The sequence below is a fragment of the Miniopterus schreibersii genome (assembly GCF_964146895.1).
Source record: "Miniopterus schreibersii genome assembly, chromosome: 2".
Taxonomy (NCBI): domain Eukaryota; kingdom Metazoa; phylum Chordata; class Mammalia; order Chiroptera; family Miniopteridae; genus Miniopterus; species Miniopterus schreibersii.
The window spans coordinates 104,226,674-104,253,037 of record NC_138102.1 but is presented as its reverse complement, the minus strand read 5'-3'; the positions used below and the strand labels follow the sequence as shown (position 1 = coordinate 104,253,037).

General features: G+C 42.2%; 1 protein-coding gene across 8 annotated transcripts in view; it reads left to right on the top strand.

The window, feature by feature from the left end:
• CACNA1C (calcium voltage-gated channel subunit alpha1 C) overlaps positions 1 to 26,364 on the top strand; it is a 590,073-nt gene that overhangs the window by 386,865 nt on the left and 176,844 nt on the right. For all 8 annotated transcript variants that reach the window (XM_081130589.1, XM_081130588.1, XM_081130587.1 and 5 more), the window contains 2 exons: positions 19,392 to 19,550; positions 25,824 to 26,011. In XM_081130589.1, the coding sequence (XP_080986715.1) occupies positions 19,392 to 19,550; positions 25,824 to 26,011 (347 nt within the window). The remainder of the gene's footprint in view (positions 1 to 19,391; positions 19,551 to 25,823; positions 26,012 to 26,364) is intronic.

The window sequence follows — 26,364 nt, the reverse complement described above, 5'->3', positions numbered from 1 at the left end:
TTTATGTGTCTGTTTTTATGTCAGTGCCATACTGTTTTGATTATTATACCTTATAATGTACTTTGATACCAGGGAATAAGGGAACATGATGTGTCATGCTTTGTTCTTAAGATTGCTTTGTCTATTTAAGGTCTCTATGATTCCATACAAATTTTAGAATCATTTGCTCTATTTCTGTGAAAAATGCTGTTGGGGTTCTGATAGGGATAGCATTGAATCTGCAGATTGCTTTGGGCAATATGGCCATTTTAACAATTTTGCTGCTTCTGATCCATCAGCATGGAATATCTTTCCATTTATTTGTGCCTTCTTCAATTTCTTTCATTGTCTTGTAGTTTTCAGTGTACAGGTCTTTTGCCTCTTTTGTTAAATTTATTTCTATGAATTTTATTCTTTTTGCTGCGAATTGTAAATGAGATTGTTTTCTTAATGTCTGTTTCTGAGAAATTAAAAAATGAACACCTTCATTGTTAGTGTATAGAAATGTAACAGATTTTTGCATGTTGATTTTGTACCCTGCAACTTTACTGAATTTGCATATTAGTTTTAACAATTGTTTTGTTGTTGTTGGCACTTTTAGGCACCTTTTCTGTATATAAAATCATATCATCTGCAAATAGAGATAGTTTTACTTCTTTCGAATTTGAATGTCTTTTATTTTTCTTTGTAGAACTTTCAGTACTATGTTGAATAGAAGTGGCAAGAGTAGGCATTTTTTTCTTGTTTCTGATCTTAGAGGAAAAACTTTCAGTTTTTCAGCATTAAGTATAAAGTTAGCTGTGTGTTTGTCATATATGGCCTTTATTATGTTGAGGTTTGTTTCTTCTATATACAATTTGTTAAGAGTTTTTATCATAAATGGATGTTGAATTTTCCCAAATACTTTCTCTGTATCTGTTGAGATGATTGTGTGATTTTTTTACCCTTCATTTTGTTACTGTGGTGTATCATACTGATTGATTTATGGACGTTGAACGATTTGTGCATTCCCTGAATAAATACCATTTGATCATTGTGTATGATCCTTTAAATGTATCATTTAATTTGGTTTGCTAATAATTGTTTAGGATTTTTGCATCTATGCTCATTAGGGATATCAGCCCTTAAGTTTTTTGTGTGTGTATGGTGTCCTTGTCTGGTTTTGGTATCAGGATAACGCTGGCCTTATAAAATGAGTTTGGAAGTATTCTTTCCTCTTTAGTTTTTTTTTGGTTTGTTTGTTTTGTTTTGTTTTTTAAGAGTTTGAGAAGGATAGGAGTTAAATCCTCTTTCATTTATGATGTTTTTATTTGAGGCCTCTCTCTTTTTTGCTTGGTGAGTCCAGCTAAACATTTGTCAATTTGGTTTATTTTTTCAAAGAAAGAGCTCTTAGTTTTTTTATCTTTCTATTTTCTTTTTAGTCTCAATTTCATTTGTTTTCTCTCTACTCTTTGGTATTTGCTTCTTATGTTGTTTATTGTCTAATTTCTTGAGGTGTAAAGTTAGATTGGTTTTTGTTTGTTTGCTTCCTTTTTAAATATATCTTTATTGATTTCAGAGAAAGGAAGGGAGAGGGAGAGAGAGAGGTAGAAACATCAATGATAAGAGAGTCACCATTGATCAGCTGCCTCCTGCATGCCCCCGACTGGGGATCAAGCCCACCACCTAGGCATGTGCCCTGACAGGAAATCAAACCATGATCTCCTGGATCCTCGGTCAATGCTCAACTGCTGAGCCATGCCCAGCCAGGCTAGATTGTTTATTTGAGATTTTTCTTGTTTCTTGATGTAAGCCTGTAGTTATGAACTTCCCTCTTAGAGCTACATTTGCTGCATGCCATAGATTTTGGTTAAGTTGTATCTCCATTTTTATTTGTCCCAAGGTATATTTTGATTTCTTAATTTACCTATTGATTATTCAATAGCCTATTGTTTAATCTCCACGTATGTGTGATTTTTTTTCACTTTTCTTCTTATATCTCGTTTCATACAATTGTACTCAGAAAAGATGTTTGATACGATTTTATTCTTAAATTACTAAGACTTGTTTTGTGGCCTAATGTGGTCTATCCTGGAAGATGTTACATGTGAGGAGAATGTGTATTCTGCTGCTTTTGGATGGAATGGTCTGTGTATATCTGTTAAGTTCATATGATCTAATATTTAAGGCTAATGTTTCTTTATTGATTTTCTGTCCGGATGATTTATCCATTGATGTAAGTGGGGTATTAAAACCCCTACTATTATTGTGTTGCTGTCAACTTCTCCCCTTTAGGTCTGTTAATATTTATATTTTTAGGTGCTCCTATATTGGGTGCATTTATATTTACAAATATTATATCCTCTTGTTGGATTGACACATTTATCATTATGTAATGTCTTTCTTTTTCTTTTATTACAGTCTTGTTTTAAAGTCCATTTTGTCTGATACAAGTGTAACTACCCCAGCTTTCTTTTGGTTTCCATTTGTGTGGAATATTTTTTTCCATCATTTCACTTTCATTCTGTGTGTGTCCTTACATCTGAAGTGAGTCTCTTGTAGGCCACAAATAGATGGATCTTGTAGGAGTTTTTAATTCATTCAGCCACTCCTTGTCTTTAGATTGGAAAATTTATTCCATTTATATTTTATGTAATTATTGATGGATATGTACTTATTGCCATTTTAAAAAATGTTTTCTGGCTGTTTTGTAGTTCCTCTGTTTTTCTCTTCTCTTGCTGTCTTCCCTTGTTCTTTGATTACTTTCCTTAGTATTATGCTTAGATTCCTCTCTTTATATCACATATAACAGCATATACAGGGTGTCCCAAAAAAATGTATGTACACTTTAACAGCTGGTAGCTCAATTAATGTTTCTTTCTTTTCAGATTTAACCCATTGGAATTGATAATTATTCAAAGTATGTGTACATTTTGGGGGACGCCATGTATATCTGTTTTAAGCTGAAAACATCTTAAATTTGAATGCATTATAAAATTCTACATTTTTACTCCCCTATCCCATTTTATGTTTTTGTTTTCTTATTAATTTATGTTTATTGTATTACAAATGTCTCCCTTTTTCCCCCCATTGATCCCCTGTACCCCTCCCCCCCCCGGGCCTTTACCACAGTATTGTCTATGTCCATGGGTTATGCATATATGCATGTAAGTTATTAGGTTAATCTCTCCCCTCCCACCCACTTATGCCTGCCTTCCCTCAGATTCAACAGTCTGTTCCATACTTATATGTCTCTGGGTCTATTTTGTTCATTGGTTTATTTTGTTCATTAGATTCCACATATGAGTAAGATTATGTGATACTTGTCTTTCTCTGATTGGCTTATTTCATTTAGCATAATACTCTCCAGGTCCCACCATGCTGTCTCAAAGGGTAAGGGATCCTTATTTTTTACAGATGTATAGTAGTCCATGGTGTAAATGTCCTAGATGATGCTTGATATGATTTCAGTCTTCTTGAACTTGTAGAGACTTATTTTGTGTCCTGATATGTGGTCTGTCTTTGAGAATGTCCCATGTGCACTTGAGGAGAATGTATATTCTGCAGCTTTGGGGTAAAATGTTCTATAAATATCAATTAAATCCAACTGATCTAATGTGTCATTTAGAGTTACTGTTTCCTTGTTGACTTTTTGTCTAGAAGATCTACCCATTAAAGTCAGTGGGTTGTTAAAGTCCCATACTATGACTGTATTGCTGTTGATCTCTTCTTTAAAGTCCTCCAGAAGTTTTTTGTTGTTATATTTTTCAGCCCGTGTGAATCTTTTGTTCTGAGGTGGGTCTCTTGTAGACAGCATATATTTGGGTTATGTTTTCTTATCCATTCAGCCACCCTATGTCTTTTGATTGGAACATTTAATCCATTTATATTTAAGGTTATTATTGATAGGTACTTATCTACTGCCATTTTATTTTTTTATGCCTGTTTCTCTTTCTCTGTATTTCAACTTCTTATTACAGCAGTCCCTTTAACATTTCTCACAATGCAGGTTTGGTGGTGATAAACTCCTTTAGCCTTTTTGTCTGCGAAGCTCTTTATTTCACCATCTATTTTGAATAATAGCCTTGTTGGATAGAGTGGTCTTGGTTTCAGATCCTTGTTTTGCATTACCTTGAATATTTCATGCCATTCCCTTCTGGCCTAGAGTTTCTGATGAGAAATCAGCTGACAGCCTTATGCAAGCTCCTTTGTAGGTAACAAGTTGCTTTTCTCTTGCTGCCTTTAAGATTCTCTCTCTGTCTTGAATTTTGGGCATTTTAATTATGATGTGTCTGGGTGCGGGCCTCTTTGGGTTCCTCTTGCTTGGGACACTCTGTGCCTCATGAACTTGTGTGGCTTTTTCCTTTACCAGGTTAGGGAAGTTTTCTGCCATTATTTCGTCAAACAGGTTCTCTAACTCATGCTTACTTTCTATATCATCATAGGAGTATGATGTGAGTATTGTTATGTTTCATGTTGCCCCATAGCTCCCTTAAACTGCTCTCCTGTTTTTTAATTTTTTTTTCTTTTTGGTTCTCTGATTGAGTGATTTTTTTCTACCCTGTCTTCTAATTCACTGATCTGATCCTCATCTTCCCCATATCTTCTATTTGTGCCTTCCAATGTATTTTTTATTTCTACTATGTCATTCTTATTTTTCTTCACAGTTTCAATATCTTTTCTCATGCTGTTGAACATCTGTATGATCAGTATTCTGAACTCTATATCTGATAGATTGCTTATCTCCATCTCACTTAGCTCTCTTTCTGGAAAATTCTTTTATTCTTTCATTTGGAGCTTGTTTTTTGTCTCCCTGTTTTTGCTGCCTGTTTAGATTTTTTTCTATGTATTAAGTAGATTTGCTAGGACTTCCAGTCTTTGGATGGTCTGTGGTTCAGGCCAATGTCAGACGCTGTTTGTGATTGCCTTGAGTATCCTGTTTGAAGCTTTCTGCACTCCACAGCTCCTGGTTCCCTCTGTTGGGGCTGGGGGCTGGGTGTGTTTGAACAGGACCAAGATGTACACCAAAGTCTGCTTTTCAAGCCCTGGGTTTAGAAGCAAGTCAGATGGCATTTTATGTTTTTGATGTCACACTTTACATCTTTTTATTTTGTGTATCCTTTTCTGATTATTGTAGTTATAGTTATTTTTACTACTTTTGTGTTTTAGCCTTCATACTACCTTTATCAGTAATTAATACACTTCTTGAAAATAATACCATAATTAATAAATAATAATACAAGAATAAACTCTGTGCTTCATGTACTCACAACTTTAAACCTACTTTTGCCCAACCCTATATACATACATATTTACTATTAGCAGTTAGATTTATATTTTTTTTTTCTTGTTACTAATTAATGCCCTTTCTTTACAGCTTAAAGAAGTTTTGTTAACATTTCTTATAAGATTGGTTTAGTTTTAATGAACTCCTTTAGCTTTTGCTTTTTTGTAAGTCTTTTTCCTTCAATTCTGAATAACTTTGCTGGGTAGAATACTCTTGATTGAAATTTTTTTTCTTTTAGCACTTTTAATATATCATGCCACCCCCTCTGGTTTGCCAAGTTTCTGCTGAAAAATCTCCTGATAGTCTCATGGGGCTTTGAAAATTTTCCTGATAGTCTCATGGGGCTTTGAAAAATCTCCTGATAGTCTCATGGGGATTTCCTGTATGTAACAAGTTAATTTTCTCATGCTGCTTTTAAGATTCTTTTTGTGTATTTAACTTTTGACATTTTAATATATATATATTGATTTTGGAGAGAGGAAGGGAGAGGGAGAGAGAGAGATAGAAACATCAATGATAAGAGTCATTGATTGGCTGCCTCCTGCACACTGCCTTTTGCTTGGGATCGAACCCACAGTCTGGGCATATGCCCTGATCGGGAATCAAACCTTGATCTCCTGGATCAGAAGTTGATGCTCAATTGCTGAGCCATGCCAGCTGGGCTAACATTTGACGTTTTAATTGCAATATGCCTTGGTGTGGATCTTTCGGGATTCATTGTGTTTGGAATTCTCAGAGCTTCTTGGAGATGAATGTCTGTTTCCTTCTTCAGGTTAAGAAAGTTTTCAATCATTACTTTAAAGAAGTTTTCTACCCCTTTTTCTCTCCCTCTTTCTTCTTCTTGGACCCTATAATTAAAATGTTATTTCAACTTAGCTCTAGCTTTGGTTGTTTCTCAAACCTTGGTGATTATTTAAGCAGCCTGATTTATTCTTGATAGGTCCCAGTTGTTGAGCATCTACCAAATCTGCCAGTATTCCAAAGGAAAGGAACTTAATGAGCACCTAGTTTCAGGCAGATTGAAAGCCAGGCCCTCAAGCATTAGCTTTTAAAGTATGCAAATATATACAGAATTGTGGGACTACAGTCAAAACACCTGGCCTCCAGACCAGATAATCTGGAGGTGTTCCCTGATTGCAAAAATTGGTGCTTCTTTGGGGGAGATACCAGAAAGCTTTAGTGAGCCAAGTGAAGATGGCACTCACCAACCTATGTTCCCTGAGAGCATATTTATAGCCTCTCAATGCATGGCAAACCTGAAGTCTGCTGCTCAGGCTGGAGCTCCCGGACAAATAAATAGCCTTTCTCACAGAAAGACTGAGGGTGCATTTTAATCCGCTGTCTGCGTAGTGCCCTGGGTGGGGTAGTAGGGTGCCAGCCTGCTAGGAACTGTCTTTCTAATTATTATAGTGCTGTGGGACCCAGAATGCAAGACCCCCTGGCCACCAGAGCTGGGCACTCAAGGAGCATTCCCTTTGTTGAGCCTTACCCCCACATAGCTGGCAGGCCCAGGTGGGCACCAAATCTGAGCTTTCTATTAATTTGGTGAACACCATTCACTCTGCTCTGGTGATTCCCTGGGACCCTGCCCCACCCAACTTGCAGGCTGGTGTGAACCTCTTCCAACAGCTTTTCTACACAACCTGCCTCATCTCACATTGCAGACTTTCCTAAAATCTCTCAAAGCTTCACAAACCCCAAACAAGCAGCATCTGGCCTCAGCATGCCCTGTATCTCTTGCTAAGCAGCCCCAAGCCTGGCACTAGTATCAGCCCACCTCAGTTCACAATTTAGTCTTTCCCAGGTACCTCCAAGCCCAGAACAGGTGGCAACCTTCTACAGATCACTTTGTAGCTCCGACCAGGTGGCTCTGGTTGGGCACAGACAGTGGCTGACCTTGGCCTACACCAGAGCCCCTCCTAAGAGGCCCCAAGACCAACATACCTGGTGGCTGGCTTCAAACCACACCAGAGTACCACCCAACCAGCCCCACAAACAATAACATGGTGAACTCAACAGGCAACAGAGCCCTGCTAAAGAGAAACCTGCTTCATGGTATCAGCGCCTGCACAATAGCTTGTCCAATATAGTCACTCAAACCCATTCCTCATAGCCAGTCAGCCTGAGGGGAAATCCCTCCCATTGACTTGGCAACATCAGTAAAGGCTCAGCTAAACAGGAAAGCACACACCGCCCACACAAGGGACACTCCTGGACCACCCAGCTCAAGTGGCCAGGGAGACTGCACCACTGGGCCCCACAGGAACCAGAAGATATGGAAAAGAGTCATATGTAAATTTTGGAAATTAAGAATACAATAATAAATTTGAAAAATGCAGTGAAAGGATTTAAAAGAGGACTTGGCACAGAAAACAGAATTATTGAACTGTAGAGAGGTTATGGAAAATATTGAGAATCAAGCGCAGAGAATAATAAGAATGGGAAATACGAACAAGAATGTAAAAGACTGGGAAATAAATGATGAATTTTATGAAATTTTATGAAGTGTTCTCTAAATCTATTGATAGATTCACGAATTTTTATTAATGTGGTGAATTACATTTTATCTTGTTATTTAAGTATAATATAGTGATTATCTTGATGTAGGAAGGGCTCAGTAAGGGGCATGAGTGGGGCTTCTGGGGACCTAGTGATGTTCTGTTTCTTGACCTGTATGATATTACATAGCTATTTGTTTTGTTATAAATTATAGACTGTGGCATCTTTCTTTTATGCATCTGTATATATTATATCTCACAAATCTTTTATCAACAAGTTTTTTAAAAGAAGGAAAAGTTAAGGCCTCAGCATCTATATCATAGCAGGTACCAAAAGAGGTCTGCTTCCTATTCTGCCCATAGCTGAAAGATAGTTTATCACCAGTAGGGAAGGAACACACAGGGTGCCAAGTCATGATCCCGTCATTTCCAGTGAATTCGTGTTGTCATGGGAGATACACTGTTGGGAAGAATTGTAAAGCCCCTTCTGGGAGCAGAGAATGAGAGGCCATGATTAATAACAATATCTGCCATGGCACAGGGTCAGGAAGTCGTGGAATATACTTGCCATTTTTGCCTGGATTTGAGTGGAGGATTTAAAGTGAGGTTGGCTTGACTTTTGACTCCAGATCCAACATTTACGTGGTGTGTAATCTTGGAAAAATTACCTGTCTTAACTAAGTCTCAGTTCATTTTTCTTTATCAAAATAGTTGATTAATTAAGTGAAATTATATATTTAAAGCATATACCAAGTCCCCAGGAAAGGGAGCTGATATTATCATGATTGTTGTTTGCTTTGGATCATCTTATTTCCATATTTAATTTTTTACTAATATCAGGATATCTTGTGTTTTTTCTCATCCGAACCCCTATTGCTAATACAAAAAATTAATTCAATGTGAAGGTTGATATTTTAATTACTATCATAGTTTTTAATTTATTAGGAAACATAATATACACCATTTCTTTCCTGGGACAAAAGCCTCCTTTAATATTCATCAAACCACTTGTGGGATGCAGAAATTTATTAACATGGAAAGGCTCAATTAAAAATAAATGAAAACCTCTAATGAATAAGGACATTTTAATATGAACATGATGAAAAAACACCACCACCTTGAGACCTGCAGGAAAGCAATCAGGCAAGAGTTCCTCTCCCCTTCATAGAAAGACTCTTCCAGGAAGAAAATGTTTCAGGCACCTTTGACCCTCAGTGTGACAAACTTACTCTTTAACCCAAGAGAGAACTACCTGCTTTCTAGTTCTAGATCTATTTTCTTCTGAAAGTTATTAAGCCTATGAAACTATTAAAAGTGTCTGTTGCTCCATTAGCTAAATGAAGGTACAAAACATGATCTGTGAAGTTCTTCTTACCTCCGATTTCTAGCCAGTCCTAACTGGTTCATGAAGATCAGAAGTAAGCATAAGTCAGTCGTCACAACCTGATGATGGTGATGATGATGATGATGATGATGATGATGACGACAATGACAACACTGATGATGATAGTCACAACTACACATGCTGATAAGAGAATTCATTTGTAGATTCCAGTCAGGTATAACTTTGGAAGATGAGGACCCGGACTTGGCTAATGAGTTAGACATGTATCTGATCACCCTCCCAAGGAGGAGACGTCTTGATCATAAAACTCAGAAGCCCTACAGATAGGGTAATTCCTCCTGGTTTAATGGAATGGTGATGGTGGCACATAGAAAGCCAATGATACTTTGCCAGCTACTCTAAGCTACTTGTCTGTCTGCCCTACATTGTTTCATTTGCCCCACCAATCCACTCTCCATCTTTCTCCACTTGGCTGACCATATGGACTACATTAAAGACTCCCTTGTTCTCTGGCTTCCAGCTAGTTTCATTCAATGGGGAGCAGAGCAGGAGCTCAGCAAGAGGGAAAAGAGTGAAGCCAGGGTTTTATGTCCCAAGATCCTTCCCTGTAGGTCATCTTGGGCTGGAATCATCACAGGTCCTCTCAACATGGTTCTCTCCACAGATTGCTCTCCTTCCCATGTGTTTCTACTATCCTGATATTTGTAGCTTGGTTTTATTCTTTCTACAAATTAATTTGAGTACTTACTATGGTGCAGATTATGTAGAAGGGATTTCTGAGCAGGGCAATTTTAGGAGGAGTAATGGTGTAATGGTGCAGAATGGGTTGGGTGGCAGGAAACTGGAAGCAGGAATCCCCATATACCAATCCAGACAGGAGACAGTAAGGACAGTAGTGGGTGCAGAGGGAAGAGTAGATACGACAGATGCTATGGATGAAGAATTGCTGGCATCTGGTAAAGAAGTAAACAAGAGTGACTGCCAAGTTCAAGTATTGTGGGGACCAGTTATAGGGAGAAGGCTATGAGTTCAGGTTTAGATTTATTGAGTCTAAGGAGATGGTAGGACAACCCAGTAGAAATATCTAGTAGCTTATAGAGATACATGGCTTGAACTCAAAAGAGAGGGCAAAGGAAGTGTATTGCAAATTTGGACTCACTTATAGTGATGACCATTGAACCTTTAGGAGGGAGTGAAGTGAATGAATTTCCTGAGAAGGGGAGTTGAGAGAGACACAAAGGGTAAAAGATTAACTGAGTAAAGGGCAGAAAGAAGCTTCACCTCCTGACATACACAGTGCACATGTCCATTCGCTGGCACTTTGTCTTACTCTCCCAGGTTAAGGGAGTCTCTCTCTCCTTTATGCTTTCACAGTTCTTTGGACAACTTCTTAGGAAGATTATCACCTTCTTCTGCAATTAGCTGTTTTCATGTCTGCCTCTCCATGGAGCTGAAAGTTCCTCGTGGGCGGGACTTCATCTCTTTTGTCTTTGCAGTGTTCCTCAGACTAAAGGAGGTCCAGAAGGGAGGGAGGGAAGGATGGAGGCGAAGAACTAATTATGGAGTTGGGAGAACTAAAATTGTACACTGTCTTGGAGACAAGGAGATAAGAGAGTTTCATAATTGATGGCCACTGCGAAGGCATGGATTGGTCAGTTGGTGGCCACCAGTAACATTTGGGGATGCAGGCTTGGCAAGAGTAGTCATGATGCAGGCCCACTCTCAAGAGGGAAAATTGATGCTGAGCTGCTCCTACCTGTAACGTCGCAGCAGTGGGTTGAGCCATCAGAGTCCCTTCCATAATTGCTGGTCAGCTTATATTGTAGCTAGAAGGAGAGACATACCTTTCTTCTGCTCTCCAGTGGTGCAGTGTAGGCATAGTCCCTGTCTTGCCCCCTGCAGTGATCATGTGTTAAGAAAAAAATTAAAATAACATAAAAATTTTAATATATGACTCTGTAGGACCTCATACCAGTTAGAGTGTGGCATTTTCTGCACCAACATTGGCTTCACATACTTTACCAGTTATACACATCACCTGATAAGAGTGATGTGACAAGGATCACCAGCTCCAGTGAAAATCCAGTAACTGCTAAGAGTGCCTCGGACCTCAGGCCAGCCGAGAGTGTGGCCTCCCAGCATGACTGCAGAGCTCTGGGGCCTGGCTCCCCAAAGTTTGGTCAGTGGCAGCTTTGGCATCACCTGGGGCCTGGTCAGAAAAGCAGAACTCAGGCCCCTCCCCAGAGGGAGCAAATCAAAATCTGCATTTTAACAAAATCCTATGTGATCCATATGCATGTTCACTGCTTTAGATTCCACTGATAGCCTCACCACACCTACAATAATAATGGCATTTATGATGGGCCAGACATTGTTCTGAGCACTTGATATGAATTAACTTCTTTAATCCCCACAGTAACTTCATAAGGTAGGTACTATCATTATCCTAACTTTAAGATGATACTTTAAGATGAGGTCAAGTAGCTTCCAACATCACATGGCTGAGAAGTGGTAGAGCCAGGATTCAACCCAGTCATTTGGCTCCAGGGGTCCCTGTGCTTTAACCACTGCACCACCCTGCCTTCCTTCCCCACCTCCCACAGCATTGGCAGGGTACTTCATAGGTGCTCAGTAAGCTCCCAACTGAGGGATGCAGAACTGTCTGTGGTGCTGAAGAAAGACAACCTTAACCCTTGGAGGAAGAGCTTTCTACCCCTGGGTACACTGGTTCCTCTCCATTAGGGGAGGGGAGCTCCTCTGATGGCATTTCTGTTAGGGCAGACTTAGAGAAGGCACCTGATGAAGGAAAGACTCATTCTAGATTTTCTCCTGAGAGAGGTTGGTGTTTCATCTACACTCTTTCAAAGTCAGTGTCCCAGGTTCAAGATGAGTGAGGTCCAGTGGGCTAAGTGGACATGGTAAAGACAATATTCTTGACTTGATGGGAATACATTCCTTTCAGACAGCATCCAAGTCCCAGGAGAAGCTGGTAAGGAAGCTTAGAGTTGGCTCACTGACTCTATCCTTTCATTTGAATTTGGTTAATATTGAAGGCATAACTCACTTTCATGGCCCAGCCTCTCAGTTAATCATCGTTCAGCTCTGGATTAAGCAGTGTGTTTTTCTGGCCACCTTTCTGTAGGAGAGGACAGCCAGTTTAAATCAAGTTGTTGTCTAGCCCTGGCCAGTGTGGCTCAGCTGGTTAAACATCATCCCTTGAACAAATAGGTAGCTGGTTTGATTCCTGGTCAGGGCATGTGCCCAGGTTGCAAGCTCGATCCCCAGTAGGGGGTGTGCAGGAGGCAGCTGATCGATGTTTCTCTCTCATCGATGTTTTCATCTCTCTATCCCTTTCCCTTCCTCTCCCTCTATAATCAATAAAATATTATTTTAAAAAAGAAATTATCTAAACTCCTGGGTGTGGCCCAGTGAGGGAGGTCCTGAGTCCTCCCTTGTCCTGGACACAGAGATGTCTTCCCAACAACAGCGCTGACACACTGCAGGATCCTAAGCCAGCAATGAAACCACCAGTAACTTCAATGGAAAAAACTAAAGCTTCAGGAATGGGGTCTGGCCCATTTCAGAAGAATTTTTTCCAGGTTTGAGATTAGCAGACATCTCTTTCCATCTAGGCTTGCTGTTCGGCCACATCTTAGGTGGTGCCACAATCTTCCAGTTTGATGAGTCAGCTGAGATCTTGGTGACAAAGGGGCCCCGAAGCCAGTGGAACAGTAGAGGACTCTTGACCCAGTTCTCTGCCTCCCTCTGCTCTCTCTGTGGCATTGGATGGGATTGTTTCCTCCATTTCACAATGAGCAGGTTATCAGGAGAACCCTTATCATGTGCATCCTGAACTGTTTTCTCTTAAAGTAAAAGTGATTTCTGCTTCAGACTTCATACAGAATCAGTAAACTGGTTCCCCAAATCCCCTTTCAGTGGTTTTTGAAAGAGGCAGAACAAAGGCAAGGGAAAAGCATGCGTCCAAGAGTATCCCATGAGTCTGTAAAATCAGCCGGACAGCCTTCTGGAACTTTCAGACGCCTCTGCCCAGGCCCACCTTCCTGCCCACTCCCGTGGCCAGCCCTCTTCATCTTCATGGTTCAGCCTTCACCACATGCATCCTTTCCTGGGAAGCCTTCCTCTACCCTCCTTGCTAAAGCAGGACCCTTATGATAGCCTTCTGTTCCATTAAAGATCTTAGCAGACTTTGTAATCATTCAGTTTTGTGATCATTTGATTAATGTTTGGCTTCCATTATGAGCTCTGGGAGGGCGAGGCCCGAGGGCCTTTTATTCATCACTGTACCCCTATCCCTGACACAGCAGGTTGCTCATAGAACATAGCTCAGTAAATATCCTTTGAAGGAGTAAAAATTAAGGCATCGAGTTAGGTGATTCCAAAGTCCTCTTCCTGTTCTGACAAACTTTGAGTCCATCTGCGAGAAGTTTGTATCCACCACCACCACCACACTAAACCCAAACTTCTCTTCAGTGATTTTCAACATTGTTTCCTGTGGGTTCCGTGATCAGATCTCCTTGGTCATTTTTATTGCTTTCCTAATTCCTGTCTGAAACCATGGAGTCTGAGTAGTTGGGAACATGAAATATAGCCACCAACAAAACAGTTATAAGTCAATGTAGAATCTGGGCAGTGAAATGAAACTAACATTAGCAAAGATCTCCAATCGGGGGTCCAAGTTACTTCTCCCTTTTCCCCTCTCATTTTATACCAGAATGAGTTAAAATTTGAATTTGAAAGAGGGGAGTATGGGAGTAGAGTTTGCCTGAAGCAAACAGAGCCCTGGATCAGACACTTCTGCACACTACCTTTCAGTGCCAGTAAGTTTTATTCTCCTCTTTTCTCAGGCTCTTACTCATGAAGTCACTTTCTGACTCCTTCCTGATAGCACCCCTGGGGCCCAGAGCAGAACAATCCATCACCAGAAGCAGGGCTTGGTGGGGTGCTTTTCAATAAACCAAAGGAATGTAATGTCCTCGGCCATGCATCCATCATGGTAGACTGTCGGCAACAGGTGTGGAAGCACCAACTTCAGTCAACCTGGGCATTTTCAGGGTAATCTCACCACTATCTTAATGGCAGATGCCAGGTTTGCTCTCCATAATTTGTGCTTTCTCTTGATATTTTAAGTAAAAACAGGATGATTTATATACACAGATCCTTGAAGTCTTTCCTAAGTTGTAATTTTCCAGTTGGGCCCTGGAAAAAATATATTTGAGCAGAAGGAATATATTTGGCCAGAGGGCCTTACAGCAGTCTAAGGAGGACAAAAGGAAAGCCACATGTGTTAGCTGAGCTCCACCTCTGTCCTTTCCTTCACCCCAGCACTTAATGGTCCTACTTTCTAAAGCCCCATCGACCTAGAAGGTGTGGCAGCCAGACATCTAGGTAGTTTTTCCATCTACCAAGAGGAGGTCACCTGACATGAGACTATATTTCTAGATTATATGTTAATCTTTGTGGAATTGTATGTTCCAAATTTTCCAATATAGTTTTCATATCAAATATTCTATCCATAAGTACTCGTGCTATTTGTTAGATCTTTTTTCCTGATTTTGGGCAAGGAAAATAAAATCATCATACATGTAGGCCTTATGATCTTGCGTTCACGGCATTTTGTAGCTACTGCTTCACCGGGCTTATCAAGGCCCCATTTACTTCCACCAGTGTGATCAGTCAGCCCTAAAGAAGGGCCTAGCAATTGCTTATCACCCATAAGCATGACCGATCTCAGAACACTTGGGTGGAAAATGTCACTATGTTTTCCAAATGAGAACTTGAGCTGGAGGAGCTGTTTGTGGGACAGTTGTGAGCCAATTCCAAGAAGAAGCTATTAAACATCCAGGCCTTGAAAGCCAAATTCTCATGATGGACTAGAGAGAAGGAATCCTGGCCCCATACCTTCACACACCAGCCTGGCTACTGCTTTTCCGGGCTGGTTCTGAGAAAAGTGGGCAGGAGCTAGAAGCCTTTTCTGGGACTAGCCTGGGAAACATCTGGGCTGTCCTGGAAGCAGGGACTAGGCTGCTACACCTTCCTGGCAGATGTTGTAAGCATGTGTTACTGCTTTATAGACATAGATCATGGAGGCTGAGAACCACAGTCTGTAGGGCATGGGGAGGCATTTGGCAGTGGTGAAGCCCACAGGCTCTGGAGCCAGGCCACTTGGCACTAACCTCCATGCCACTAGACACCAGCTGTGTAACTATGGACAGGCCACTGAACCTCTCTAGGACTCACTTTTCTCAACTGTAAAATGTGATTAATAATAGTACCTACTTCATAGGGTTGTTGCCAGGAGGAAATGGAGTAATTCAAGTAGAATGTTGAGAATTGCACGTGGCCCACAGTTAGTCTTCAGATCACGTTGGTGAGGGTGTACAGGGCTTTGCTGTGCCAGGGGAATAAATCCTTTACCCAGTGGCTGAACCCCTACCAATGCACCTCCTCCAAGAGCTTACTTCCACCAAAAATTACCTAGTGCCTGGCTGCCAGACCTTCCAGGGAGACAGGGCTTTGGGAACTTGCATGATTTAGTCAATGTTTGAATACCTCTGAGGATGGGGCATCTGTTACTTCTTAGCACCTTCACATAGGTCTGCTTCTTGGACAGTTTTTATTTGTGTTGAACCTGAGTCCATTCTGACTGCTTCCTAGTTGGTCCTGGTTCCATCCCTATGGTCAAGCAGAATTCATCTAACTTCTCTTCCTCAAAACTTCAGTTTAAGTCATGTGAAAAATCATCGATCTTGCCCTCCCTGCCTGTGCTTTTTCCCATTCCACGAGTCTTAACTTTTCCTGACAGTATGCCTTCAGTTCCTTCTAAAGATCATTGAATGACATGGTTTCTGATTCCTTCGTCATTGAGATTTCAGTCTTCTGAAAGCAGCCTGTGCTTACAAATGTGATTTGGTTCTATGTGCATTGAGTCACTACTATGCACTGATACAAAGATGAGATGGGGCTCCAGGGTCTCTTAGTTAGGCAGGGAATGGCATTCCAGGCAGGGGGAACAGCATATGCTGAGTCAAGAAAGCATGAAGCCACAGAAGTTCAGATAGTTTGGTATATTACTGGAGTTATGGTATAAACTGGAATCAGATGTTGTTAAACTGTGGCAGGAGTCAGGTGATTTTTACCTGTAGGTGATGGAAGTGATCAGAGGACTTCAGTAGGGGAGCTACGTGTTCCAATTTGTGCATTCTAACTGCAGCATGAAGACTGGGTAAAACTGAACATAGGAAGATCACCAAGGAGAATGATGAACACCAAGGAGAGGGAGAGGAGGAAAATGAGTCATGGGCCAAAATATCCAAAAAATATACCAAACGCTTGACAGTGGCGATGTCTGAGTGGTAGGACAATGGGTGACTTCTTTCTCCTTTTTGTTTCCCTGTGTTTTCCATTTTCTCTATAGTTAGCATGTATTAGTTATATAGCAGAAATAATTTAACCTGTCTCAAATACTTCAGAATCAAACTGGTAGGACTTGGTCACTGATGGAGGGAGAAGTCTGGGGGATCAGTCTCCTGACCTGGGTGCTCAGGTGGGCAGGGTGGCTGCCAATGGAACCCAGACAGGGGAACAGCATTCTTTAGGAATTCTGTGGCATCCCTGTGACTGAAAGGAAGCCCCAGGCTGCTATGACTTCCTTTTGGCCTCTTTGCATCCCACTCAGTTAGTTGTCTCTGCCTGGGCCTGCGGAACCCTGAACCTTCCCTGCCATGCACACCCCTGCCTGCCCAGCAGACTTATTGCAACAAAGCCCACCAGAGCTCCCTGACAGTGGCAGCGTTTCCTTAGCCTGCATGTCACTCCTTCAGTAAACACTTAGCAGCCGCCATGTGCTCAGCACCAAGCTAAGCCTTAGCCATAAAATGGTCAAAGAACAGACAGTTACGTCTTCACGAAATTCAGCCCGATGTGAGAGACAGACAAAAATGTTAAAAAACTACTTAATGAGCATATGATTCCAAACTGAGACTGATGCTCCAAGGGAAAGGAAATGGTTCCAAGAAGACATGTAAGAAAGGAAACTTCTCTGGTCTGGGAGTTTGGGGAAGGATCCCTGGGAAGAGAGATGCTTGGGCTGAGAGCCAAAGGGTAAGTAGGAGGGAAAAGCATTCTAGCTGAGGGAACAGCATTTGTGACGGGAAGAGGTATGGCATATTTGAGCCTAAAAGAAAAGCTCTTTAACCAGGAGTCTGAAGGGTAAGGGGACAGGGATGAAAGTGGGTGGAGAGGCCAGTGGACCCTCCGGGGCCCTGTAGAGTGTGAGAAGTATTTCAGTCTTTATCCTAAGAGCAGACCCTCGGCTGTGGCACAAAGGAGAGTTTCCCGTCCTGGGTCTCCCACTATTTTCTTGCCAACTGAGGCTGTGGCACTGAAAGCCTGGTAACAAAGGCCCCTCGTGGCCTGGGTGGCCCACATAGGGGGGTTCCCCTCCCCTTACTGTGGGTAAAACTTAGAGTGTTCTCCCTGCAGCAGATACCTCTGAAAGTTGCTTTGCAGTTCAGTTTTCAACTTTCTCGTAGCTTCGCATACTTTACCGCTAATGTGTGTACAACATGCTAATTAATGGAATCACTGGGCTCTGAAAACATCTTGTTCTAATGGGAGCCTGCAAAGCACTGCTTAATTCACGGTAAAATGATTCCAGCTCTTCTCTTCATTTATGTATTTATTTCTCTCCCAGTTTGGCTATGGCTGGGGAGAATTCTTCTAGTTAGCCTTGTGAAGACCTCTCCACCAGATCACAAAGTGCCAGTGACCCCTCCCTGTGGTCTGGGAGCAGGTGGCCCAGCCTTTGTTTACCTAGTGAGGAGTCTGGTGGGTGAACACAGAGGGCAAGCTCCCACTACTAGAGAAGTAGGGCGATATCCGATGTCTGTGGTGGGTGGGAAAGTCAAACAGCGACCCTGGAGGTGCCCTCTGTGGTGTGATTCAGAGGTAGGGGTCCTGTTGTATCTGTGTCAGAGGTGGCCCACAAGATGATTTCTGCACAGTTGACCTAGATGTGAGGAGGGAGAACCTGCCCTTCCCCCACATCTCTCCTAGGGTGTGGAGACTCTGTGTGCTCACTGTTGACACAAAGCTTTCCTGGGACTAGGGGTAACCTGGGGTGACTGGCCGGTGACCACCTCTTTGGCATTTGCAAATGAAAACTTGCAACATCCCCCTTAAACAAGGAGCATTTTTGGTGTGTTGTTTATAGTTGAGCTTATAAGTAAGGGGGTCCTTTTCCCCATAAGCCAGCAGTAAAAGCCTACAGCCCTTGAGGTGCACTGATAAGCACAAATGTGCTAAACAGTGTTTTTCACTTACTTTTTTTTTTCTTGAAGGGATCTGGGTACTTTAAAAAAAATTATTGTGATTTTATATAAATATATATACACACACACACACACACATATATATATATGTGTGTGTGTGTGTGTGTGTATATATATAAATTTACCATTTTAACCATTTTTAACCATTTTTAAGTGTACAATTCAGTGGCACTAAGTCCACTTACATTGTGCAACCACCACCACCATCCATCTGTAGAACTTTATTCATTTTCTCAAACTGAAAGTCTGTACCCACTAAACACAGGCTTCCTTCACGGGGGTTTTTGAATGGAAGGGTATAATGTTCTTCAGACTTAGGTCCTGAGGGAAAGTGGTCTGGTGAGAAGTCTGTAGGAAGAGAGGTCTGTCATGCGATCCAGAGAAGGTGTTCTCAGAGCTGTTTCCTCAGCCCTCTCATGGAGGGCTCACCAGCCAGCTGTATCCTGGGGGTGGAAGTCAGTTTCAGCAAAGGAAGCCCCTCCCCCTTGATTCGGGACTGTCAGTTCCATCTGTTTTAGAGCAGATGGGTCAGCCATAGATTCTTGAGTGATCAGTAAGTCTTTGCGTGGCCGCCTCCAGTCAAAGTGAGCCCTCCCTGTAGTGAGACTGCTCTAGGAGAAGATGCTAGGTTGTCTCTAAGACGGGGTATTAGAAAATTGGATAGTTCTGTATGAAACAACATGTTCTTCCCCTTGGAAGAATAGCCCTACCAGTCGTTTCATTTCGATGTACCTCCAGAGAGATTTGGAGTTGGGCCAACCCAGATGTAAATTCCTGCTCTGTCACTCATTTTCTTCATCTGAAACATAGGGCTCGTGGTACATTACTGACTGGTACAGTTGCTAAGAAGATGGCATGAGATTATGTCAGTATGGCATCTAAGACAGCACGTGGTGCAATCAATGGGAGCTGGCGTTCTCACTACTGTTACTGCCCATGATTTGTCATTGTAGGTCTCCAGGTGGTTCTGAATTCCATCATCAAGGCCATGGTCCCCCTGCTGCACATCGCCCTGCTAGTGCTGTTCGTCATCATCATCTACGCCATCATTGGCCTGGAGCTCTTCATGGGGAAGATGCATAAGACCTGCTACAACCAGGAGGGCATAGCAGGTAAGGGGAGGTGTTGACTGGCCAGCTCTCAAGAAGCTTCGCTGTGTTATCACTGCTTTCCATGCAGCCACCTGACTAGCAGTGTCTGGGATGCCCTCCATTCCAGGGCTCATGTCTTCATACCATGGTTAAGGGAGAGGCAAAGATTGGTCTTTTTCTCTTGGTAATTTTTGTTTTTACTGAAATAGATCTCTATTAAAACAGCTAAATGCAAGCTTTTTCCAGCACTATTAAACACTGTTTAAATGAAATGTGCAATTCAAGAAACATGTCTTAGCCAACCCTGAATATTTTAATTTAAGAATCAGAACTAACCTAGGGTCTGCAGATCTCTGCTCTGTCGGTTCTTCCATCTTTGTTGCTTGCCATCCAAAGCCCTTTCAGGAAAGCAGCTTTGCCTGTAACCAGCAGGCTGGGGGCTTTTCATCCTTGGAGCTGATCCTGGCTCCCCTGCCCTTGGTGTTCTCTGCCTCTCCATTCCTAGGCAGAACCCCTGGCCCCTGGCCCACACTGGGAGGAGCACGGCTGGTGTGGAGTCACCTCCTTGCCAGCAATGAAACTTCTTTTCCTCCAGGAGGTTTCACTCTACCTCATGGCTTCACAGTCATTTCCTTTTTGAGACTTTTCTTTCCATGTTTCTTCCATAAATCAATATATTTAGCAAGCACTGCTGGCTCATTAAGCACTTCCTTGAGTAGGTCTAGAATTTTGGCTTATGGAGGATGCTACGAACTGCTGTCTGTGGTTACTAAAATCTCAGCTTGACCTTTGAAAAAACATTTAAACAGAAATTGACAAAGTTTTTAAACAGACAAATAAAGTAGTTTAACATAAAAACTTGTTGAAAAAAATACCTCCCTGCCAAGGGCTTAGTAATGTTAAACTTCCATGATTTTTTTCTTCAAACATCTTTCATCTTAGTTTTTGGTGTCTTGGTGAAGAAAGGGGAGCATGTCTGAAGCATTAAAGGATCCTCACATCTCTCCATCTATTACCTCTCATTTCCATTCAGCCCAGAAATTAAATTCACTGTGACCCCTCTTGCTTTGGGGGCTGAGGAGGGACATCATCTATACAACAAAGAGTAAAATTGATTATTCATATTCAAAAACCAAAATGGATTACCCGATCTGGATGATCTGACTTGATTAGATATATTGGGTATTTGCAAGGTCACTGCCACATGGCCACAGTCCCTAAACAAACAAACACAAAGCTATAAACCCATGATCACAGACTCACATAATTGTTTTGACTTTTTTGATGGAGGGTATTTAATAGGACACCATTTTTACACTCTAGCGAGAATTTCCAAATTACTTAGGTCATAATTGTATAAATAAACTCTCATGTTGAAAAAACAGAAGTGCCCTAATATTGGAACAAACAGGTCTTGCCTTTAGCTAAAATCTGAGGTTCCAGTCTTGCTTAAAATAATACCAAATAATGCAATGAATAGTATTTTCCCCTTGAATTCAAACCTTTCCTTCTGTTCAGTTTGCTCTGTAGCTAGCCCCAACCCAATACATTTATATTAATTGTGTGACTTTGTTAGAGCTCATTCTGAGTCCTGCTTAGGAGCTGACTGTAGTATATCTAAAGTTTATGCAGTTGTATTGAAGTGATAAGTGAGCCACTTGACCCAAACTTCTCAGGCAGTCACGGGGATATGAGTCTCAAAGGCCCCTGTCAATTCAGCAGTGGGTGATGGTGTGGCTCTCATCAACTGCATACCAAATAGGGGAGAGTGAAAAGGTGAAATCCTTCCCTGTGACCCAACGTCTGTGCACCACTTAGCTAAGGAGCACTTTTCCCAAACCACACATGGCTTCTATCCTCTTGCTGGGAAAATAGCAGAAGTGTGTTTTCTACTGGTGGCGGGGTCCTCTAAGGCCATGTGCTAGCAAGCAACCCTGAACAGTGGTTGGAAGTCATTGGGTTTTGTTGAGCCTTCAGAGGCCTCCCATGGCAAGGAAACGGTGGGCGTGGTAGATCAGCGAGAGACAGGATGGGACACTGTGCCCTGTGCCACAGCCAGACAGTCTAGTGAAACAGCCCTTCAGGCCTGCTCAAAGTTTTAGTGGCCTCTCTGCTTTTAGTATAAAAACCTGAACTGGCCTCACCAATTACAGTGGCCAATTTAGGGCCATATTATTGTCCATTCTTGATAGTAAACCGAACCAGGAAGAGTACCCAAGACATCTCCTACTTCCTACCAGAAGACGCAGCAGATTATCTATGTGGTGGGTTTTACCTTCACCCCACAAGTTCAGAACAGAAGGTTGCTCTCATCATGGAAATGACCATCAGCCCTAGGAGTCAGGTTGTCAGAGGACAGACAGCAAGAGGAGTGCTCCAGAGAGGGGGGTCACGCCAGTGCCACAGGGAAGGTGACCTCACTCTCCACATGCAGCCAGACTCTCTGCAGGAAGAGGGAGCGAGGACACGTGGCTGCAGGAGCCTTCCCTCTCAGTACTGCAATCAGAGCTCATGTCCTCCTCTTTCTGAACCTGCCGTCTGATGACAATCCAGGGACCCACTCCATCAGTCCTGACCGAACATGACACAGCTGTCATCAAGGCCTCTCCCACCCACACAGTGGCTAACTCAATGAGGAGGAAAAATGTGCAGGAATCTGAATGTGCATCCAGAGTAAAAAACTAAGCCCTGCAGCCTTTGAATCCAATCCCCTGTGCTCTGGAGAGTTTTGAACCACCTTTGGAATGGGTGTTTTTTAATTTCAAACTTTGGGATTGAATTAACATATTTTCTGCAAATTTAGATTATAAGAAAGTGCTTGTGAGCCTTTGTTAGAATTTTTAATGGAATTTACATCCAATTCTTTTTACACTTCGAGATTATTTTTCAGACTGAATTTTATGTGCTTGTAAATTTTAGAATACATTGGATTTTGAGCCACGTTTTCTAAAAAAAATCTATAAAGAAAGCTCTGAGCTGGCACACTGGGGTGCCTCTCCAGTGCCCTGGAGAGGTCGTCTCTGAAGAGGCAACGTATCCCCAATCCCCAAGGCATCTGGAAGGTGCCTCCTGGTTCCTCCGCAGGCACTCCACCGTATGCTGGTTCCTTTTGTTTCTGGTGTCCCATCTGTCTGATGGTGCTCTGAGCCAGGTCACTCTGAATGGCTCTCCCAAGCACAATAATTACTCCAGAGACTGGCAAAGAACGGGTTGGCTAAAACCTAGAAATTAAATCTCTTTCATTCTATTCACTCCTTAAAATTGGGTCCTAAAAAAGTAATTGATTTTGTCTTTGGTATTTCTCCTTGGAACCCCTAGCTGGCACTCGTCCAGGGTTTCACGCTCTTGTTGGTATTGACCGCATTTCTAAAATCTTGCCTAATCTGGCCTCCGTTATTTTACTGCAAACTTAATTTGGACTTTCCAGAATGACTCTACCCCTCTTCACCCAGATTGCTTTGTTTCTTCCTCCCCCCTCATGTTCCTACTCCTCCCCTCCCCGCTGTCCCCAGGACTTCATGACCCTGCAGAGGAAAACCAACACATTTTCCCATTACAGCTCATTTCCCCCTCACCCTCCAGGGCATGTCACAAGGACCTGCTGATTTGTGCGTGTTCACATTTTTAAGTATTCCCTTTAGTGTTTTTTATAGATTCCTATTTTTACCAGATCATCACTGCTTCTTAATTGTTCTCATATCTTTTTTTATTGTTGTTCAAGACAGGTTTAAAATAGCGGAGTGGCCCTTGAGCCTTTAGATAATCTTTCTGAATCTCAGCCCTTTCTCTGTTAGTAATGAGATCACTTCCCTTCATGCTATTTTCAACATACATTTCTAAAACCCCAAAATATGTTTTCCTTCCTTGAGGACGCTCAGAACTCACTTTGCCATCCTTCATGTTTTCCTTATTTCTGCTTATTTCAGGAATTGAGAATACGGGGGAAACTGTCAGGTTAGCAGTCACAATGCAAAGATTAATCGTATCTTTACTGCAGGAGAAAGCAAAAGAGGAAGAAAAGAGACACACATTGTCCCTCTCCTTTCCCTTCTCTTTTCCTCCCATCTTTCATGTTATTCGGAACTTTTGTAACATTGACTGAACACATCATTCTAGAAGGCCATCGCTAGGATGGGCGAGAACATAAGAGCTTATGATCTGTTCAGTCTCTCAATGCTCAGTTTTTTAGGTACATATCATCCTCTTTTTCTTTAATTCTTTAGGTTTGGTGTTCACTTTTTAGTTTCCCTCCTTTTATAGCCTTCCCTTGTTTAATCTTACATCCAAATCTCCAAAGATTTTGAAATTTCATGTTACAAAGATTGACTAGAAATTTCAGCTACATGAATGGAGCCCTCCCAGGAGCCAGCGCCTGGAGCTGGGAAATGGTGTGGACACTCATTTTCTCAGACAGCTTGGGGACTAGTGATGCAGACCTCTACACCTTGGTCACCGCACAGAGGCCTGCGCACAACCTGAAGCACCAGGCCAAGAATAAGCCAGGAAGCAGCGCTATTCGCAACAGCCCAAACCTGGGAACAATCCGAATGCCCATCAGCTGGTAGACAGATAAACAGACAATGAAATGAACATGTATATGAAATTTCTAGAAAAGCAAAGCTATAGAGACAGAATGAAGACCAGGTTGATGGGACAGGAGTGGGGACTGGCTGGCAACAGGCACACAGGAATCTGGGAGAATGACAAAAGTGTTTTAAAATTGATGGTGGTGATGGCTGCACAACTATATAAATTTACCAAAAATAATTGAGCTGTGCATTTACATTCATGGACTGTAAGAAATGTAAATTATATTTCCATAAAGCAGCTAAAAAAAGAGAGAGAGAAGAAAAAGGCAAGAAGACACAACCCAGCATATATTTCCAGCCATGCTGCTCAGCTTCATTCTCTTAAGAATTATCTCATAGCTAAGGAGTAATATTCTCTTCCTGTCTTCCTCTTGTGAGTGAAGTTTCAGATTTGAAGCCATAAACTGAGAAACAGCCAAGCACCCAACCATCTTCAATACAGAAGTACTAGACACTTGTGATTGTTTTGATGCATATGAAAATCTCTACATGAAGAACTGCAAGTAAATTCTTTCTCTGGGGCCATGTTTTCACTGTTGTTAGAGGCAGTCATTTGTTTGTTCAAATTGAGGTTTATCCTGTTTATTACTGTCACTTTCTAGAGAATGAGACAATGTCCTGAAGTTCACAAACCTCTGTGAATTCCACACTATTACCTTCTGCAGCTGGGGCCAAGATTTTCTCAGTATTTGTTTATTGTTTTACCATAATAGAAATTCTAAGATCAATCAAATCTTATTTCAATTTACTAATGATTTCTGCACCAAAAATGTATACCTCATCTTAAATTATTGATTTTTTTTAGCTGCTGTTCCCAGCATCTGGAATTAGCCCAAGCACTGTCTGTAGCCACAAATGTTAAACTTTTTCCTGAAAAAGCCCCATCCACACCTACCGAGTATTCTCCCTGTCTCCCACTGCCACTGTGTCTTGAGTAGAGGTCAGAAACGATCCTTTTCTTCTGAAAAGAAGGAGTGGTGGCAAGCAAAGGGCAGTGCTTCAAGGTTCCCCTTGACCTGCCTAGAACACAGTCAGCGGTGCCGTGCTCGGGGCTGTAGTACAGTTGATCCTTTCCCTACCATCAGAACTTACTTTATCCTTTGTCTCTATAAGGCTTGCACGGCAAAGTGGCTTGCATCCCTGCTGATGTGTCATGTAATATGTTATGGACCTGCGTATAGTCTCAAAGTGCTACAGGATGGAATCTGTTGGCTAATTATGTGGAATAGTCTTCCAGTCAACACGCCCTCACTCAGAACTCTGCTACTCCAGTGGAAGTCCTATGGATAGTTTGCCATCATCTTCATTTTCCAGGATATTTTCCATTAAAAATTGTATCAGGATTATTTTTTGATCTGCCATTTGACTATGATGCTGACCTGCTACAACAGGACAGGCAATAGCCCTTCTGTCTTTGAAATCAATTACTGGGCTTAAAATGCAGTTTCCAACAATTCGTTGAAAGTACTGACATTCTAAATCAATAGCAGCCTAAAATGAACGCCTAGTTCCTTACGTTGTTTAATTCACGTAGGTGGGAACGAATGAAAACGCGCTCTGCGTTACGGTGGCCGTGGCTGCTTTGCCCATCCCCTCAAGCTTATCCTGAAACTTTTCTCTCTGACTTCTCTCTCCTTTTTTCTCCGCCCGTCTCTCCCGCCCCTCTGTCCCCTCTCCCCTCCCCTGGCCATTTGAGATGTTCCAGCAGAAGATGACCCCTCCCCTTGTGCTCTGGAGACGGGCCACGGGCGGCAGTGTCAGAATGGCACTGTGTGCAAGCCCGGCTGGGACGGGCCCAGGCACGGCATCACCAACTTCGACAACTTCGCCTTCGCCATGCTGACGGTGTTCCAGTGCATCACCATGGAGGGCTGGACGGACGTGCTGTACTGGGTACGTAGCTCGCGATGGGCAGCGGCAGGGAGCCCCAAGGCTTCTAGGCTTCCTTCCCCCACATCTCCCTTGTTCATCCTCCCCCTGATTTTGATGGAGAGGTTGAGGAGTGCCTTTGGTTTCTTTCAGGCCTTTCCCAAGAGCCAAAGCATGAAAGGTTCCCCCTGATGAGTCTCTCTCTGCCACCAGCCTAAGAGAAATGCCACCTTTCGGTGTGTGCTACGCTATTTCTAGCAAGAAACACAGGCACACCTGACACGGGATCCCATTCATTCCTCTTCCCACTGTGGGGTTCTTCTCTTCTTACCCTTGTCTTGCCTCTGTCCCCCAAAGACAGATACATCATTAATTTT